The following is a 19,277-nucleotide window of genomic DNA, read 5'->3' as shown; positions in this document are numbered from 1 at the left end:
GAAAGGGGGGACATGATAGAAACTTTCAAATATATCAAGGGCTTTAACAAGGTACAGGTGGGAGACATTCTTCACAGGAAGAGGAGCAGCAGAACACGAGGACATGCACTGACACTGGGGGGAGGAAGGTACAGGTGGGAGACATTAGTCACAGGAAGAGGAGCAGCAGAACACGAGGACATGCACTGACACTAGGGGGAGGAAGGTACAGGTGGGAGACATTAGTCACAGGAAGAGGAGCAGCAGAACACGAGGACATGCACGGACACTAGGGGGAGGAAGGTACAGGTGGGAGACATTAGTCACAGGAAGAGGAGCAGCAGAACACGAGGACATGCACTGACACTAGGGGGAGGAAGGTACAGGTGGGAGACATTAGTCACAGGAAGAGGAGCAGCAGAACACGAGGACATGCACTGACACTAGAGGGAGGAAGATTCAGGGGAAATGCGAGGAAGAATTTTTTCACAGAAAGAGTAGTAGATAAGTAGAATAGCCTCCCAACAGAGGTGGTAGACGCAAATACAGTAGTACAATTTAAACATGCTTGGGATAAGCATATTGATATCCTTACAAAAAAATAAGGATCAAATATGGTTTGAGGTAACATGTTTAAAAAAAGGGGCAGACTAGATGGGCCAAGTGGTTCTTATCTGCCGTCAAATTCTATGTTTAGACAGTAACAACCTAGTGAACATGGATACTCCGACAGCCATGGTCTCCGGTTATCTGTAGTATTGACAGTGTGACTGTTACCAAGCAGATATGTTAATTTGCCAATGACAAACCCTGGATAAATGGAGACGTTTGTTCCCTATTAGCGGAGAGGGACAATGCTTTTAGATCTGGCAATCTGACCATCTTCAGGGCTAAGATTAAAGAAAGGGATTGTTAGGGCAAAAAAGGCCTTTTCTGTAAAACTAGAAAATTTATTTTCCCAGGATAATGATGCCAAAAGTTTATGGAAAGGCATCCAAAATATCACCGACTAAATAACTAAAAACTCTATGTACCACGGACGTGACCCCTTTAAACACTATTTATGCCCATTTTGATAGACCAACTGTGCCTCTGTCCTTCCCAGTAGGGGATTCTGAGGATGTGGGGCCCTTCGAATTAGAGGATGAGTCTGTTAGACAGTGCTTTGCTAGGACCAAGGTAGGGAAGGCCCCTGGCCCCGACGGGATTCAAGGGAACGTTTTACAGGCGTGTGGAGCCCAGCTTAGTGCATGTTGTGTGCCTAAGTGCTTCAAATCCACAATTATTTCCCCAGTCCCTAAAAAAGGCAGGGCTGGGGCTGACAAAGGGTCCCTATGCTCGAGTTTTATATGTAGATTATGTAGATTACAGTAATTCCATCATCGTTAGTGAGCAAACTCTCTAATATTGGTCTAAGCGGGTGATGTGTAGATGGAGTTTAGACTTTTATCAAATAGGCTACAAGTTGTCAGAATAAAAGACCAAGTCTCTGGTGAAGTGATAGTGAGCACAGGGGTCCCACAGGGGTGCGTATTGAGCCCTCTTCTGTACTCCTTGTTTACTTATGATTGCTGTTCAAGCTCTGATTCTTATTAAATTAGCAGATGACATTGCTATGGCGGGTCTTATTATCAACAGTAACAAAACAGATTACAGGCTGGAAGTGTCCAGAATGGAGTAGGGATAACTGTCTGGTCCTAAATGTGGATAAGACCAAAGAAATGATTGTGGACTTTAGGAGGATCCGCCAAGATTCGTACTGTCTTCAATGGTTAACAAGTTGAGACAGTAGAGTCTTTTAAATATTTAGGCATCAATATGTCAAAATATCTTTTATGGAGTGCGCACATAAACCTTGTCATAAAAAAGGCTCACCAGCGTATGTTTTTCTTGAGGAAACTATGTTCGGCTGGCATGTGTAAGATAACTCTGGTGAAGTTCTACTCTGTTGCTGAGAGCGTTCTCACCTACGGTGTCCTAATATGGTTTGGCTCCTGCTCTGCCACTGATCGCAAATCTCTTCAGACAGTGGTATCACCGGGAAGCCAAATAGTTGGGGTTGCCGTACAAGGTATCCATCATGTATATGGAAAGGCTAAGAGTATCCTGAGAGATCCTTTGCACCCTAGTGGAGAACTGTTCTCTTTATTACCATCGAACAAGAGATGTCGTTCAATCTTGTGTAGAACCAGACGGTTTAGAGAGCGTTTCTTCCCAGTGGCAATTCGTACCCTGAATAATTAGTGGGAATAATAGTTGTATTTAGGCATGGTCTTGTATTCTGATGTCGCTTCCTTTTATTTGTTTTTCTATGCTGTACTGTTCACACTTAAATTTTGTTAAGTGTTCATTGTATGTGGGCATTTGATGATAATAAAGATATATATTATATTATTATATGATGAGGACACAGATAAGTGGATGGGTTGCATCTTGGCTAAGAAAAGGGTAAATGCTTGCAGCAAGGATGAGAGAGAGGAAATGCTACTTTTGCTGACAATGCGGAGATAGAAAAGCAGCATCCAGGTGTCCTCTATGTTCTTTCCAGTCACCGGTTCTGGGTACTTAGTGTTTCCTCTACGTTCTGTCCAGTCACCGGTTGCTGGGTACTTAGTGTTTCCTCTATGTTCTGTCTAGTTATTGGTTACTGGGTACTTAGTGTTTCCTCTATGTTCTGTCCAGTCACCGGTTGCTGGGTACTTAGTGTTTCCTCTATGTTCTGTCCAGTTATCGGTTACTGGGTACTTAGTGTTTCCTCTACGTTCTGTCCAGTTATTGGTTACTGGGTACTTTAGTGTTTCCTCTATGTTCTGTCCAGTTATTGGTTACTGGGTACTTAGTTTTTCCTCTACGTTCTGTCCAGTTATTGGTTACTGGGTACTTAGTGTTTCCTCTACGTTCTGTCCAGTTATTGGTTACTGCGTACTTAGTGTTTCCTCTACCTTCTGTCCAGTTATTGGTTACTGGGTACTTAGTGATTCCTCTACGTTTTGTCTAGTTATTGGTTACTTAGTGTTTCCTCAATGTTCTGTCCAGTCACCGGTTGCTGGGTACTTAGTGTTTCCTCTATGTTCTGTCCAGTTATTGGTTACTGGGTACTTAGTGTTTCCTCTACGTTCTGTCCAGTTATTGGTTACTGGGTACTTAGTGTTTCCTCTACGTTCTGTCCAGTTATTGGTTACTTAGTGTTTCCTCTATGTTCTGTCCAGTCACCGGTTGCTGGGTACTTAGTGTTTCCTCTATGTTCTGTACAGTTATTGGTTACTGGGTACTTAGTGTTTCCTCTATGTTCTGTCCAGTTATTGGTTACTGGGTACTTAGTGTTTCCTCTACGTACTGTCTAGTTATTGGTTACTGGGTACTTAGTGTTTCCTCTACATACTCTCCATTTATTGGTTACTGTGTACTTAGTGTTTCCTCTATGTTCTGTCTAGTTATTGGTTACTGGGTACTTAGTGTTTCCTCTATGTTCTGTCCAGTTATTGGTTAATGGGTACTTAGTGTTTCCTCTATATTCTGTCCAGTTATTGGTTACTGGGTACTTAGTGTTTTCTCTATGTTCTGTCCTGTTATTGGTTACTGCGTACTTAGTGTTTCCTCTACGTTCTGTCCAGTCACCGGTTGCTGGGTACTTAGTGTTTCCTCTATGTTCTGTCCAGTCACCGGTTGCTGGGTACTTAGTGTTTCGGTACTCTTTACTTAGAAGGGCGCCCATCATGGCCATCTCGGGCATTGAATGCACTAAAAAATAGGGTGCGATGCGACCGACGAGATGCCCGAGATTTCCCATAGGGAACAATGTTAAATGTCTCAATTGACCCGATTTTCCTGTTCAATGCCTCAATTGACCCAATTTTTCCATAGGAAACAATGTTAAATGGGCCACAGAGGCCAAATAGGCACCCTGAAGTGAATAATGGCCACCCGAATTGTTAACGCCACCCCACGATCAACGTCAACCCGAAGCGTAGCGAGCCCGCGAGGGGCGGCGGTACGCGTCCTACGACCTTTTCATACCCCCACTATCCACGTCGGCGTGGAGTTGAGAATAGAAAGTGTGGCGAGCGCAGCGAGCCACCGAGCCCGAAGCGTGGCGAGCGCAGCGAGGGGACGCGGATACCTTCACAGGTATCCGCGTCCCCTCGCGAGCTTCACAGCTGTCCGCGTACCCTCGCGGGGCTCGCTGCGCTCGCCACGCTTCGGGCTCGGTGGCTCGCTGCGCTCGCCACACTTTCTATTCTCAACTCCACGCCGACGTGGATAGTGGGGGTATGAAAAGGTCGTAGGACGCGTACCGCCGCCCCTCGCGGGCTCGCTGCGCTCGCCACGCTTCGGGTTGACGTTGATCGTGGGGGTGGCGTTAACAATTCGGGTGGCCATTATACACTTCAGGGTGCCTATTTGGCCTCTGTGGCCCATTTAACATTGTTTCCTATGGAAAAATCGGGTCAATTGAGGCATTGAACAGGAAAATTGGGTCAATTGAGACATTTAACATTGTTCCCTATGGGAAATCGCGGGCATCTCGTCGGTCGCATCGCACCCGATTTTTTAGTGCATTCAATGCCCGAGATGCCCGAGATTTTTTACTAACGATGCCCACGATCAAAATCGTGGGCGCCGTTCTAAGTAAAGAGTACCAGTGTTTCCTCTACGTTCTGTCCAGTTACTGGGTACTTAGTGTTTACTCTGTTCTGTCCAGTCACCGGTTGCTGGGTACTTAGTGTTTCCTCTACGTTCTGTCCAGTTATTGGTTACTTGATACTTAGTGTTTCATCTATGTTCTGTCCAGTTATTGGTTACTGGTTACTTAGGCCCTTATTCTGATCGGTGCGTACTTTCCCGAATTCTTACGTAGCGGTCCGCATGCCACGCTGTGCGGACATCGTCCGTAGAAACGCCCCCCGAGCCTCTGCATTCGGACGGACTCACTCTTTAAGAAGAGGGCGTGTGTACGGACGACATACAAACCTTGCGTGTGCGGTGCACACGAAGAGATTCTGCACGGTCTTACCGCGTCAGAACGTACGGGAACCTGGCCGTACACACCGATGCAGTGTATTTACGCTCAAATCAACACTATTCTCATAAGACCCAAATCTGTACCATGACCCGCTTATGCAATTAGGCAACCTCATTAAAAAGGGATTGTTTTTAATGGTCATCTATTATTTATCTAATTGATAATGAAACACTTGACTACCACTTTACATTAACCCTTTCATCATGCTAAGTGCACAACATTTTATCTTGCCCCTTTACGCCCATGTGTTATCTATGCATATGTATATACCTTTTGCACCTTACATAACTAAACACCATTATTTATAGTTATATACTTATAGTTATATTTATACTGTAAAATAAAACAATAACACACATACCACTTCGAACTTTCAACAAAAATATTTATTCTACAATAACAACAACGTAAAAATTTTAAAAAATTACAGCAGCAGGTCACAGACAGCCTCCACCTCTGCGGCCATAACAAGAAGGTGCTGCCGCAGCCTGAGTAGGGCCCCTCTTAAGCCCTCGCCTTCTTGCCTCTGGGGATCTGTGGGCATGTTAAAGGGGGAACAACATTAATTATGCTATTCAGGTTGACCTTGTACAGTCAATCTTAAGTACCTACAGCATGAGAAATCATACATAAAAACAATTACATAGCCAATACTGTTTGTAATGGTAAAAATAAAAATGGGCACACACACACCACACACACACACACACACACACACACACATTGGCTTACACTACTGAATATGTGACTGATAAAAATCTCCTGCCTTAACACTCACCAATCTACTAGAAAGCTACATCCAATACAACATGCCACATTTTGCCATACATATATACCTGCATGTCACTGCTTAATAGCTAAACTGCATGATAGATAGATACATAGATGGATACATAGATGGATGGATGGATGGATGGATACATAGATGGATGGATACATAGATGGATGGATAGATACATGGATGGATGGATACATAGATGGATGGATAGATACATGGATGGATGGATGGATGGATGGATACCACATTTAAAGGCTAGCCTAGTCCCTCTACCCCTTACTTCCGGAATTATTGTCACATTGCCAGATAGGTGAAAGTGCAGCACTAATCCGCTTACTTCCACCAAACAATTTCTAAAGTCAATCCATCCTACATAATTCCTTTCAAAAATACATGGCAACAACACGGGCCAACTGGCTAGAGGGGGGCCCAGGGGAAATGCCCACTTGTCACTCCATTTTAAATCACGCCTGACCATACTCCATTGATGTTTTATTTGTGCTTGTATAGAAAGGCCCTCCATAAATAAACACTCATCACCTACGTGAGCCTCCAGATTAAACGTTTTTTGCTTGGCCCTATAACCCCTAAGTGTGTCTGTTGTAACCCACTTTTGTTTATTAATTAATAATAGAGTAAAACACACTAGATTCACCAGTGGTACCTAACAAATAGTACTAACACCAATTATTAATGATGCCTTATGTTTACCTACCAATTCCTTCTTCCTCCACCACCACACATGCCTCCTCCTCGTCTAATCCCTCCGAGGCCACCTCCTCCTCGGCCCCTTCTTCAATGGCCTCCTCAAGGCCCACTTCTTGCGCGGCCTCCTCCTCCGCCACTTCTTCTGTGGCCTACTCCTCCGCCACTTCTTCTGTGACCTCCTCCTCCGCCACTTCTTCTGTGGCCTCCTCCTCCGCCACTTCTTCTGTGGCCTCCTCCTCCGCCACTTCTTCTGTGGCCTCCTCCTCCGCCACTTCTTCAGGGGCCTCCACCTCCTGGCCCTGCTCACGGGCCCGTCTTGCACGGTCACGTGCTGTAAGGAAAATCAAAATGCAGAGTGTTAAATAAGGCACATGATTTGTTCATTCATCCTGCATCCAAAAAAATGACATATTAGACCCACATTACAGCATGTCTAACATGAAGTACCACACAGATAGTGTATGCCATGTTTAACTCATGATCAACCAGGTTACCTTATTGCCAAAAAAAAGGTCATGGAAGCATTAATGTACAATTGGCCATTTAATGTGTAAACACTCACATCGTGCAATGCTGGCCCTTATTTCCTGGAGCTTTTCTGGCTGCCGGCGCCTCAGATCAGACCATCGCCGCTCCAGCTGGGCGATGGTCCTGCGCACCTGGGTGCGCACGAATATGCGCCTGCGGGCCGCGGCATACGCCTGGCACTTCTGGCGGTTGATTACAAAGGGCCACGCACGCCCCAGCCTGGTCTCCATAATGGACACCAGTGCCCTCAGCTCCGCGGCAGAGAAGGGTGCTGCTCTCCCATAGGCCGCCATCTTAGCAATGGCACAATTCAAGCAATCATGTCCTGTAATTGGTTGTTCAGAGTGATATTTGGTATTAACTTTATTGTTCATTTTGTCATTAACAGCGTGTATGCGCCACAACAGACGGCTAACCCATTGCATCGCCAAACCACACTTGCTGTACCTTTGCATAGTTGAGCAGACCATGCCATTACTTAGTATATCCTAAACAGACAGGGTGAAAGAAGTTTGCAACCCATTATATATAATCTATTACATTCACCAAACATGGGTGAAAACAACAGGTGAAATAGTCTGCATCACTAGCCATTTACACCTAACTCTACAAGGTACTAAACAGCTTTATTAGTATGAAAGCTATACAGCAGAAACATAGCAAATAGTGCCAGACCTTTTCCCAATATTAGGCCATAGTGCCATGTGTACACTTACCTTCTACTGGGCCACACTAGAGATGTGGAATGAAATGTACCTAGCATCAAGCCAGTATTTGGACACCTTTCACATGTGATTTGGATGCAAGCACTGATTACTATTGCCTGAGTGGTGGACTGGATTTACATATGGAATGGTTAGTGTCATTTGTAGTACATACCAAACAAGTGCTCAGTACAGATGTACATTCACATATACATTTCATGTCTGACCACAGTTTGAGTTGGTCATTGGTGTACAAATCTGCAATTAGCTACTAAATCAGACTTACTAAGTTTGCCAGGTTTTTTTTTTTTTTCCCGCTGGTAGGGGCGTGGCCTATGCGCCGCACGGTCTACGCTGCCGTGCGGAACGCGGCCGTACGGAACGCAGGATGTCGCTGATGTACGCCAATTACAGAAATAGGATATAAAGGTGTGCTAGAAAACTGCAATGTTGTTGCAAACATGGCTGGCTCACAATCTGACCAGGAGTGCCAGGATCTTTTGGAACGCATGGACTCCAGCACCTCCTATGTGCCCCTCAGCACAGACCAGCCAGGGGCAGATGAGCAGGCTGCTGGGCCATCCACATCAGCCCAAGCAGCAGCTGGCCCATCTTCTGGCTCAGCAGAATCATTTGGAACACACCAGGTGGCTTCCCAACAGAGTAGCCTGGCCAGCACTTCAAGTACAGCGACAGGTGGCCGTGGCCGAAATAGGCCAACGGAGGAACCAAGCAGCAGAAACATGGCATTCGAAGCGCAGGAGCTTGACATCCTGGTGCCCCACACACGGGATTGGATCGAGTGTCCACAGGACAGGTTGACACACACAAGGAGATGGAAGATTTGGGAGGACATAACTGCGGAGATTAATGCAGTGGCTCCACAAGTTCGTGAGACGGAGCACGTTAAGAAGAGGTAAGTTCATGTGTAGAAGACCAGTAATGTTTAAAATAGATGTTAGATGGAGTTGGGAAATGGCCGGTCACGTTGCTTGGAGCCACAGACATGTTTGCCATGTCATGTAATCGATAGTTATTGTAGGGTGAGTGTGAATGTATCCTCTAAGGGTTGTTTTTATATTTTCAATGATTGTAAGTTGTGTGTAATGAAGCACATGTTGTAATCTGTTGCAGATTGCAATGGTTGCTACAGCAAACATGAGGAGTGACATGTAGTAATATGTAAACTTTGATTGCAGGTGGCACGACTTCAAAACCAACCTCAAGAAGAAATTGACCAAGCGGTGGGAACACAGCCACACCTCTGGGGCTGGCCCCATGCCAGGAAAACTGAAGCTCACCCCCCTGGAGGAGATGGCAGAGTGCTGCATTGCAGTAGAGGAGGTCCGGGGGGTGAGCACCATGGACAGCGAGTCCCCAGCGGAAGTCATGGCTTCTTTTGTTGAAGGTAATTATTTGCCATGGCATAAGTAGCTGCTTCTAATTTTTCATGGAATGTGTGGTAATTGGAATGTTCTCTTTCACCAGCATCCCCACCACTTGGTCAACAATCTTGTGGTTTGTACTAATTTTCCAGGAATGTGTTGTAATTGTACATTTCTCTTTCTTTCAGAAGCATCCCCACCGTTTGGTCGAGAATCTCTTGAGGAGGTGGAGTAGTCAGTGCCACTTGCCACCAGTGCCAGGCACGTGCAGCAGCAGCAGCCACCGGCCGAGCCCGAATACGACAGGTGGGGGCAGGTGCTTGGCCACATTCAGCAGCAGGGAGAGTCGGCATCAGAGCGGATGCGTAGGACCGAGGAGGTCATGCAGGGTTTGGTCAGCACCCAGCAGACAATAGCTGGAAGCCTGCAGGCTATGGCTGAGGCCCATCAGGCCATGGCTGCAAGCCTGCAGGTGCTGGCAGATCAAGCCCTGCGGCAAAATGACCTCCTCCTCCACCATAATGAGCTTATGGTGGAGCTAGTTTCCAGCAATAGGGTCCTAATGTCATCCGTTTCTGGTGCATTCCCACCAGCAGCAATCCCTGCTGCCAGAGGGGGAACACCATCCCCCCCCCCTCACCAGCATCTGCTCCACCTGGCTCACCATCCGACCGTGGCCGTGGCCGAAGAGCTGCTGCACGTGGCAAGGAGCCTACCAGGGCCAAACGTGCCCGCAAATGAACTTGTGTCCGCATTAATCTCCACCGTTATGTCTTCCCAAATCTTTCATTGAGCTGTGTGTGTCAGCTTCCTGTGTCCAATCCCGTGCAGAGGGTACCCACATTTGCCCTCGTTTCGAATGTCATGTTTGGTGCCCCTGTTGGCCTCTTTCGGCTAGCATTACTGTCTGCTGTACTTGAAGTGTTGGTGCTATACTTTTGTTGTGAAGCCACCTGATGTTTTCCTAATGATTCTGCTGTGGTTCTGTATGTCACAAATTCATTGATTTTTTATATATTATTTTTGTACAGTCCTGGCATGGTACCTTTTATTTTGTTACGGTTTCCATTTTTTTTTATTTTATTGTAATAAATGAATATTTGTATCCCCAAATGTGTGGTTTAATTGTTACATGTAGAAGTGACATGTCTATTTGTATTAGTGATAGTAAGTTCTGTCCATTGGTTGCAGTGTAAAAGTGTGTGAAAACTGCAGCATATATGTGTGTGTTTAGTAATGGTCCATTTAAGCTGCAATGGTTCCAATTGAAGCAGTGACAAGCGTGTAATTAATGAGTAATGAGTAAAGGAGTGGATTGTATTGTGTTCAGCTGACATTGGTTGTACTGATTAGGCGTTCCGATTGCCTAGCGCATGACCGAGTGGTGTCCGCAAAGCAATACTTGCTTATAGACACCGCATATTTCTTGCCTTTTTTTTCGCGTGCATTCGGTGTGCTGTCCGAATGCACGCCTACCAAAATAAGTGCACTCCCTCGTGTCCGCCCATGTTTCCGCCCAGTTTAGCCCACTTTGAAAGTACGCCCCTGTGTAGTTCCGAATGACGCCCATATTTCCCGAGTGATTGCGGTGCACATTTCTGTACGGTATTACTGAGTACAAGTACGGAGACCTTGCGTGGCACATGCGCATAGCGTTCCCCACGCATGCGCAGATGGCTAAAAAACGCCATCCGAAAGTATTCGGAAATGTACGCATCGACCAGAATAAGGCCCTTAGTGTTTTCTCTATGTTCTGTCCAATTATTGGTTACTGGGTACTTAGTGTTTCATCTACGTTCTGTCCAGTTATTGGTTACTTAGTGTTTCCTCTATGTTCTGTCCAGTTATCGGTTGCTGGGTACTTAGTGTTTCCTCTACGTTCTGTCCAGTTATCGGTTACTGGGTACTTAGTGTTTCATCTACGTACTGTCCAATTATTGGTTACTGGGTACTTAGTGTTTCATCTACGTTCTGTCCAGTTATTGGTTACTTAGTGTTTCCTCTATGTTCTGTCCAGTTATCGGTTGCTGGGTACTTAGTGTTTCCTCTATGTTCTGTCCAGTTATCGGTTACTGGGTACTTAGTGTTTCATCTACGTTCTGTCCAGTTATCGGTTACTGGGTACTTAGTGTTTCATCTATGTTCTGTCCAGTTATCGGTTACTGGGTACTTAGTGTTTTCTCTATGTTCTGTCCAGTTATCGGTTACTGGGTACTTAGTGTTTTCTCTATGTTCTGTCCAGTTATCGGTTACTGGGTACTTAGTTTTTTCTCTATGTTCTGTCCACTTATTGGTTACTGGGTACTTAGTGTTTCCTCTATGTTCTGTCCAGTTATCGGTTGCTGGGTACTTAGTGTTTCATCTATGTTCTGTCCAGTTATCGGTTACTGGGTACTTAGTGTTTTCTCTATGTTCTGTCCAGTTATCGGTTACTGGGTACTTAGTGTTTCCTCTATGTTCTGTCCAGTTATCGGTTACTGGGAACTTAGTGTTTTCTCTATGTTCTGTCCAGTTATTGGTTACTGGGTACTTAGTGTTTTCTCTATGTTCTGTCCAGTTATTGGTTACTGGGTACTAAGTGTTTTCTCTATGTTCTGTCCAGTTATCGGTTACTGGGTACTTAGTGTTTCCTCTACGTTCTGTCCAGTTATCGGTTACTGGGTACTTAGTGTTTTCTCTACGTTCTGTCCAGTTATCGGTTACTGGGTACTTAGTGTTTCCTCTATGTTCTGTCCAGTTATCGGTTACTGGGTACTTAGTGTTTCCTCTATGTTCTGTCCAGTTATTGGTTACTGTGTACTTAGTGTTTCCTCTATGTTCTGTCTAGTTATCGGTTACTGGGTACTTAGTGTTTCCTCTACATACTGTCCATTTATTGGTTACTGTGTACTTAGTGTTTCCTCTACGTTCTGTCCAGTTATCGGTTACTGGGTACTTAGTGTTTCCTCTATGTTCTGTCCAGTTATTGGTTACTGGGTACTTAGTGTTTCCTCTATGTACTGTCTAGTTATTGGTTACTGGGTACTTAGTGTTTTCTCTATGTTCTGTCACATTTTCTGAAAATCGCACTTTTAATAGGATGTGAATTGCACTTTTCTCAGTGAAAATAGCACGTTTTGACCTGTCGATTTTTTTCCTCACACTTCAATTCACATCCAGATGTTTTCCCATTATAAAGTATACAACTTGCGATTTTTGTTAAACGTTACTAAAAATCAAAAAGTAGACCAGGTTCTGACAGGCGAATTTGACAGAACCATGCCCAGATCACTAAGATCTGGGCATGGTTCTGTCTTAAAAAATGTGTAAAAAACAAAATAGAAGCACTAAGCCCTGATGACAGCGCAATTCTCTGCTGTCATTACAACGGAGGAAGCCGGCTCACCCGCACTGCTGCAGGAAACAGTCATCACTGGAACCTGGATTTGTAATGCATTGTGTGTGTATATAAACTTTTACTTTTCTCTGTGTCTGTTTTTTTTTAAACATTCTTCTTACAGGTGGACTACAAGTCAAAGGGGGCCCATTAATGCCCTGCATACTGGGACTTGTGATTCGCCAATTCCTGGCATGCAGAGGAGGCCTGCTGAGACTTGTAGTTCACCTGTAAAAAGCAATCTTTTTAAAAAACATTTTACACATACCAGCCTGGCGTCCACTGGCCGGATTCAACTCTGGATGGGTGAAGCCTGTGGGGGCCGCTCAATGAGCCCGGGGCTGGTTAAGCTCAGGAGGGGGGACCCCACGCCATTTTTTTTTTACAAAAACGCACATTACTATGTCTCCCAAATCGCAAATGTCCTCAAACTTTGCACATTTTCATGACTAAAATTCTCTTTTTCATGACTAAAAATCACAGAGCCCAAAGCATGGTGAGCGCAGCGAGCCCAAAGCATGGCGAGCGCAGCGAGTCCGAAGCATGGCGAGCGCAGCGAGCCCGAAGCATGGCGAGCGCAGCGATCCCGAAGCATGGCGAGCGCAGCGAGCCCGAAGCCTGGCGAGCGCAGCGAGGCACCGAAGCATGGCGAGCGCAGCGAGGCACCGAAGCATGGCGAGCGAAGCGAGCGCACCGAGCCCGAAGCATGGCGAGCGCAGTGAGTCCAAAGCCTGGTGAGCGTAGCGTTGCACCGACCCCGAAGCCTGGCGAGCGAAGCAAGGCACCGAGCCCGAAGCATGGTGAGCGCAGCGAGGCACCGAGCCTGAAGCATGGCGAGCGAACCGAGCCCGAAGCATGGCGAGCGCACCGAGCCCGAAGGCTGGCGAGCACAGCGAAGCACCGAGCCTGAAGCGTGGCGAGCGCAGCAAGGCACCGAGCCCGAAGCATGGCGAGCGCAGAGAGCCCAAAGCCTGGCGAGCGTAGCGTGGCACCGAGCCCGAAGCATGGCGAGCGAAGGGAGCCCAAAGCCTGGCGAGCGAAGCGAGGCACCAAGCCCGAAGCATGGTGAGCGCATCGAGGCACCGAGCCTGAAGCATGGCCAGTGCACCGAGCCCGAAGCATGGCGAGCGCAGCGAGCCCAAAGCCTGGCGAGCACAGCGAAGCACCAAGCCCGAAGCATTGCGAGCGAAGCGAGCCCGAAGCATGGTGAGCGCACCGAGCCCGAAGCATGGCGAGCGCAGCAAGGCACCGAGCCCGAAGCATGGTGAGCGGACACGGTACACTTACACAGCGTCCATGTCGTTCTATGCCTGAGATCTGGTGAGTGCGCTCATATTTAGGGCTCACATGAAAAAGTGAAGTCTGAGTTTCGGACACCCGGCAATCACAGATACATTTTGTAATTGCTATTTTCTTCTACAAGATATAGATATATATTCTGTGTGATGTCACTCCCATGTCTGTAACTTTTAGCAAATCTCTAATGGAAATGTATATTTTATGAATGCTGATGGGTATATTTCCGAATATGATTACACATCATAACTCCGAATACGAACGTTTAGTGTACGAACAACATCGGAAATGATGAATGGACCCAAACACCACTGCTTAGTAAATGATATATACGAGGTTGTACATTTTACAAAACAAATACGTATGTAGCCATCCGATGTCCCAACGATACGAATGACAACGAATTCTTAGTAAATTGACCGTAGTAACCTCCAAGCTCTCTGGTTACTGGGTACTTAGTGTTTCCTCTACGTTCCTTCACCATCTATGCTGAGTCCTGTTTGCCATTACTGTAGAGGCACTTACTGGGGTAGCTGAGAAGAGTGGGATCTGTTACACCTGTGTAATAATCACACGGGGTCTCCACAGATAGGAACCCGGCCAATTATGGCTCCTCTGTCTAATTCCTTATTCATTCTTTGCTGTTGCTAGGCCTTTGTGTTGAAGGGATGATGCTGTATATGTAACACCTACGTCTTCTCTATTTGCAGGCACTGAACAGCGGGCACAATACCAGCGAGGCCATGAGAGGTCAGGGTAACCGCAGTATAATTACAGATAATGGGTCTGATTCTGCATTCGGCCAGTGGTCGCACTGCTCGCTGCATTAGACACACAGTGGCAGTTAGGAGCAGCCATCTTAGAAGGTGACATGAATGTATCTCCAGGGAGCAGAAATTGCGCCAGCTGTAGGGCTCCGTGTGGCTGACGGTGTACGGTGGGGTAGGTGACTGTGTACGGCTCAGTTCCTGTACACCAGGGAGCGCACTGTAGTGGCATTAGCATTACATCACGGACGTGACCAGTGGCAGGTGTGCCACCAGGAACGTACAGCCTAATGCATGTACCACGTGCCGGATGCATAGCAGAACATTTACTGTAGCTACAAACACCTGTGTCTGTGAGCTCTCCGGTGATCAGCGCCGAGTATGACAGCAGCATCCGGAACCTCCAGACACCTACCTGGGGACGGTGGCTGCAGCCATCATACATTGCACAGTATAGACTCCTGCCAAGGGTTCTCCTGCATCCAGCTCTGCTCTAGTACGTGTGGTAGGTGCTGCGACCACTGGACACAACTGACGCAGACATGGCTGAATATACATACTGCTCCTGTTATGTCACCGTGTACTGGTCATACTCATATAGCTTTATCTTCCTTTCCAGGTGCCAGGTAATAACTGGGTGAAATGCAATGAGCTTCTCGTGCATATTGTCCTAGAACGCTGGACCGGAGAACGGGTGGCGTGCTTACAAGGAATGGATGACCAGACAGCATGTACCGAAGGATGGGAGCTGTGGATGAAGTACTCAAACCCGGGACGTTCTCCTGGAATATGTCCTCAAAGTGCCGTAGTTCCAGTCAGAATCGTCATCTTATGGAGGAGCTATAACCAGTAACAGGGGTATATGGCGGAGGTTACATGGAGGAGCTATAACCAGTAACAGGGGTATATGGTGGAGGCTACATGGAGGAGCTATAACCAGTAACGGGTATATGGCGGAGGCTACATGGCGTTATATGGAGGAGCTATAACCAGTAACAGGGGTATATGGCGGAGGTTACATGGAGTTATATGGAGGAGCTATAAACAGTAACATGGGTAAATGACAGAGGCTACATGGAGTTATATGGAGGAGCTATAACCAGTAACAGGGGTATATGGCGGAGGCTACATGGAGGAGCTATAACCAGTAACGGGTATATGGCGGAGGCTACATGGCGTTATATAGAGGAGCTATAACCAGTAACAGGGGTATATGGCGGAGGTTACATGGAGTTATATGGAGGAGCTATAAACAGTAACAGAGGTATATGGCGGAGGTTACATGGAGTTATATGGAGTAGCTATAACCAGTAACAGGGGTATATGGCGGAGGCTACATGGCGTTATATGGAGGAGCTATAACCAGTAACAGAGATCTATAGCAGAGGCTACATGGAGATATATACAGGAATTATATGGAGGAGCTATACGCAGTAACAGAGGTCTATGGCAGAAGCTACATGGAGTTATATGGAGGAGCTATAACCAGTAATAGTGGTATATGGCAGAAGCTACATGGAGTTATATGGAGGAGCTATAACCAGTAACAGAGGTCTATGGCAGAGGCTACATGGAGATATATATAGATACAGGAGTTATATGGAGAGAGAGGTATAGGACAGAGGTTACATGGAATAAGATAGGGGGTATATGGAGGTATAGCGCAGTCACATGGAGTATTCGGCTGTCTGTTGATTTCTGTATTCATCATTTATATTACATTTACATATAGGAATAAAACACAATATCCCAGTAAGTTTGTATCGTATCTCTGTAGTTATTGATGGATGTGTGGTATTATAACGTGTAAGGGGCCCATTTATCGTATAATAATTGCAGTAAGCCACAAATAATGAGTATACCCCGAATGTACATAGGGGGGCCTCTGCAGAAATCTCCGATCCCTGCAGCAATCCCGCCTTTCCTGCCGCCAGTCTGTAGCTTTCTATGGGGGGGATGCGATGTTGCCCGATGTATCAGTGTTGGACAGCATCGCATCGGGTCCCTGGGCTGCTTCCATTCTAAGATGGCGGTAGCCCTTTGTAGCCTAAAGGCTACAGACCGCGGGACGGGATTCAGCGCTACGTCTGCAGGGACATATACCCCGCCGATAGTGATCCTGGGCTATAGATCCTGTCAGATGGTAAATGGGCCCCAAAGTGACTGTGAAAGGGAGCGGTCAGTGGTGTGCGGACTGCAGAGTTCACAATTTTTTGGTGCATAGTTGGAAATAAATTATATTTTGCTTATCTAACCAAAAAAGTGCTTATTTTTTAGCCCCTACAAAATGAGAACATTATAATTAATGTACAATCTCTCCTTATAGTGTTAAACGGGTGACCCTATCCGCCTTCCACGGTCCGCGGTCACAGTGGTTGGTAAGAGAACCGGTGTGTGCTCACTGTCTATTGTGTAATCTCGGGGGAGTGGTTGATTTATTGCAGAAGACAGCAGCAGAGCACAATATGGGGCACTTATGCTGGATCATATAATAATATGCCTTCCGATTTATCAATACACCTAAACCTTGTTTTTAGTAGCCCAAGGATGCATTGTATGGAATGGGTGGATATGTGTCTCGTTATACTTCTGAGCTGGAGTCTGTGGGTCTGACAGTCCGCCGAAGCCAGGAGCAAGAGCCATAGCCTAAATCAGCTGTTGTGTGTGTGGGGGGGGCAACTTTCCCAAAAACCATCCCTCTGGCATTTGACCCACTTACAATGGCCTGATCCGAGGTTGCCAGTCTCAGAACTCATGCCTTTCAGTTTTCCATCACATTCATGGAATATGGACGAAGTCTGTTGGTAGTGCAGTATTCCTGGATAGTCTCAGCCCAATGGCATGGCTGAGGGACTGTAGAAAGGTACCTCCATGTAGATGTTGCAGAGGGGGGTCTGGGCCCACGTTATTCCGGTCAGGATCCTGAAATACCTAGCACTCCAGGAGCCAATAGCAGGTGACTGTGAAGTGAGTCTTGATGCGGTCATACAGCGAACGTGAGAGCTGGAACATCTGTACGACCTCACCAGCAGACAAAGCATTGATGTCTGTCTGACATAACGGCCGGCGTAGGTCATGAAGCTGCTGATTGAAGTTCAGCCAATATTTTATTTTTCACGGAACGTAAGTGGGATTTGGATGCTCTTTCTCAGGCGATTCTATTCTCATCACTATATCACTCGGTTCCATTCTATATACAACAATCTCATTCCATTCTGTCCTCCATCACTTTCCATTCTCTCCACTATCCCGTTGTCTTCCATTCTACCCTCCGCCATCCCATTGTCTTCCATTCTACCCTCCACCATCCCATTGTCTTCCATTCTACCCTCCGCCGTCCCATTATCTTCCATTCTACCCTCCGCCATCCCATTGTCTTCCATTCTACCGTCCCGTTGTCTTCCATTCTACCCTCCACCGTCCCGTTGTCTTCCATTCTACCCTCCACCGTCCCGTTGTCTTCCATTCTACCCTCCACCGTCCCGTTGTCTTCCATTCTACCCTCCGCCGTCCCATTGTCTTCTATTCTACCCTCCGATGTCCCATTGTCTTCCATTCTACCCTCCACCGTCCCATTATCTTCCATTCTACCATCCCATTGTCTTCCATTATACCCTCCGCCGCCCCATTGTCTTTCATTCTACCCTCCGCCATCCCATTGTCTTCCATTCTACCCTCCCATTGTCTTCCATTATACCCTCCGCCGCCCCATTGTCTTCCATTCTACCCTCCGCCATCCCATTGTCTTCCATTCTACCCTCCCATTGTCTTCCATTATACCCTCCGCCACCCCATTGTCTTTCATTCTACCCTCCGCCGTCCCATTGTCTTCCATTCTACCCTCCGCCGTCCCATTGTCTTCCACTCTACCCTCTGCCGTCCCATTGTCTTCCATTCTACCCTCTGCCGTCCCATTGTCTTCCATTCTACCCTCCCCCTGTCCCATTGTCTTCCATTCTACCCTCTGCCGTCCCATTGTCTTCCATTCTACCCTCTGCCGTCCCATTGTCTTCCATTCTACCATGCTCCCTCCCATTGTCTTCCATTTTTCCCTCAGATGTCCCATTGTCTTCCATTCTACCCTCCCCCTGTCCGATTGTCTTCCATTCTACCCTCCACCGTCTCATTGTCTTCTATTCTACACTGCTCCGTCCCATTGTCTTCCATTTTACCCTCAGATGTCCCATTGTCTTCCATTCTACCCTCCCCCCGTCCCACTGTCTTCCATTCTACCCTTCCCCCGTCCCACTGTCTTCCATTCTACCCTCCCCCTGTCCCATTGTCTTCCATTCTACCCTCAGCCGTCCCATTGTCTTCCATTCTACCCTCCCCCTGTCCCACTGTCTTCCATTCTACCCTCCGCCGTCCCACTGTCTGAGATTTATTATTCTCTTCTCTGGCTATTCCATATAATCTCTGCCATTTAATTCTGGGCCGGATTCAGACATGGAAGATAACTGATGGATGTGGATCTTAGCAGTTTATTTACGTGCTGCACTGCTCAGTGTATTACTGATGCCATTCACAGCTGGACTTGGACGCAGTGTATGGTAACTGGTGACATCTGAGCCTGTGTATAGTTACAATGACTATGACGGATAACTATTGATGGTGCTAATGATATACATCCGATGCTGTGTCTTTGTACGCAAGCAGCAGATCGGAGATGGTGCATGTGGGTGTCACCGTATAAGTCCCAACAGCTTCAACATTTGCGAGTGCGAAATGGCAGC

The 19,277-nt window shown here is 46.7% G+C and overlaps 1 protein-coding gene and 1 long non-coding RNA gene across 3 annotated transcripts in view; one reads left to right on the top strand and one right to left on the bottom strand.

Annotated features, from left to right (window-relative positions):
* The window catches only part of ICOSLG (inducible T cell costimulator ligand), a 49,903-nt gene extending 33,603 nt beyond the window's left edge, over positions 1-16,300 (top strand). Inside the window, exons 6-7 of the mRNA XM_083171444.1 lie at positions 14,488-14,527; positions 15,164-16,300. Coding sequence (XP_083027570.1) covers positions 14,488-14,527; positions 15,164-15,185 — 62 coding nt within the window. The 3' untranslated portion in view covers positions 15,186-16,300. The remainder of the gene's footprint in view (positions 1-14,487; positions 14,528-15,163) is intronic.
* Positions 5,371-18,723, bottom strand: LOC146059322 (uncharacterized). 2 transcript variants are annotated; one of them, XR_014470220.1, is made up of 3 exons: positions 17,264-18,723; positions 6,496-6,819; positions 5,371-5,536 (listed from the first exon to the last, which is right to left on the bottom strand). It is a non-coding gene; the product is annotated as an uncharacterized LOC146059322 (long non-coding RNA). The 2 variants fall into 2 exon arrangements; XR_014470219.1 differs by lacking the exon at positions 17,264-18,723 and having other exon boundaries at positions 6,496-7,641.
* Positions 18,724-19,277: the final 554 nt, after the last annotated feature.

This window comes from Crinia signifera, chromosome 2 (assembly GCF_055691185.1).
Source record: "Crinia signifera chromosome 2, ASM5569118v1, whole genome shotgun sequence".
NCBI lineage: Eukaryota > Metazoa > Chordata > Amphibia > Anura > Myobatrachidae > Crinia > Crinia signifera.
The sequence above is the reverse complement of the archived record's forward strand: the minus strand, read 5'-3'. Positions and strand labels throughout refer to the sequence as shown.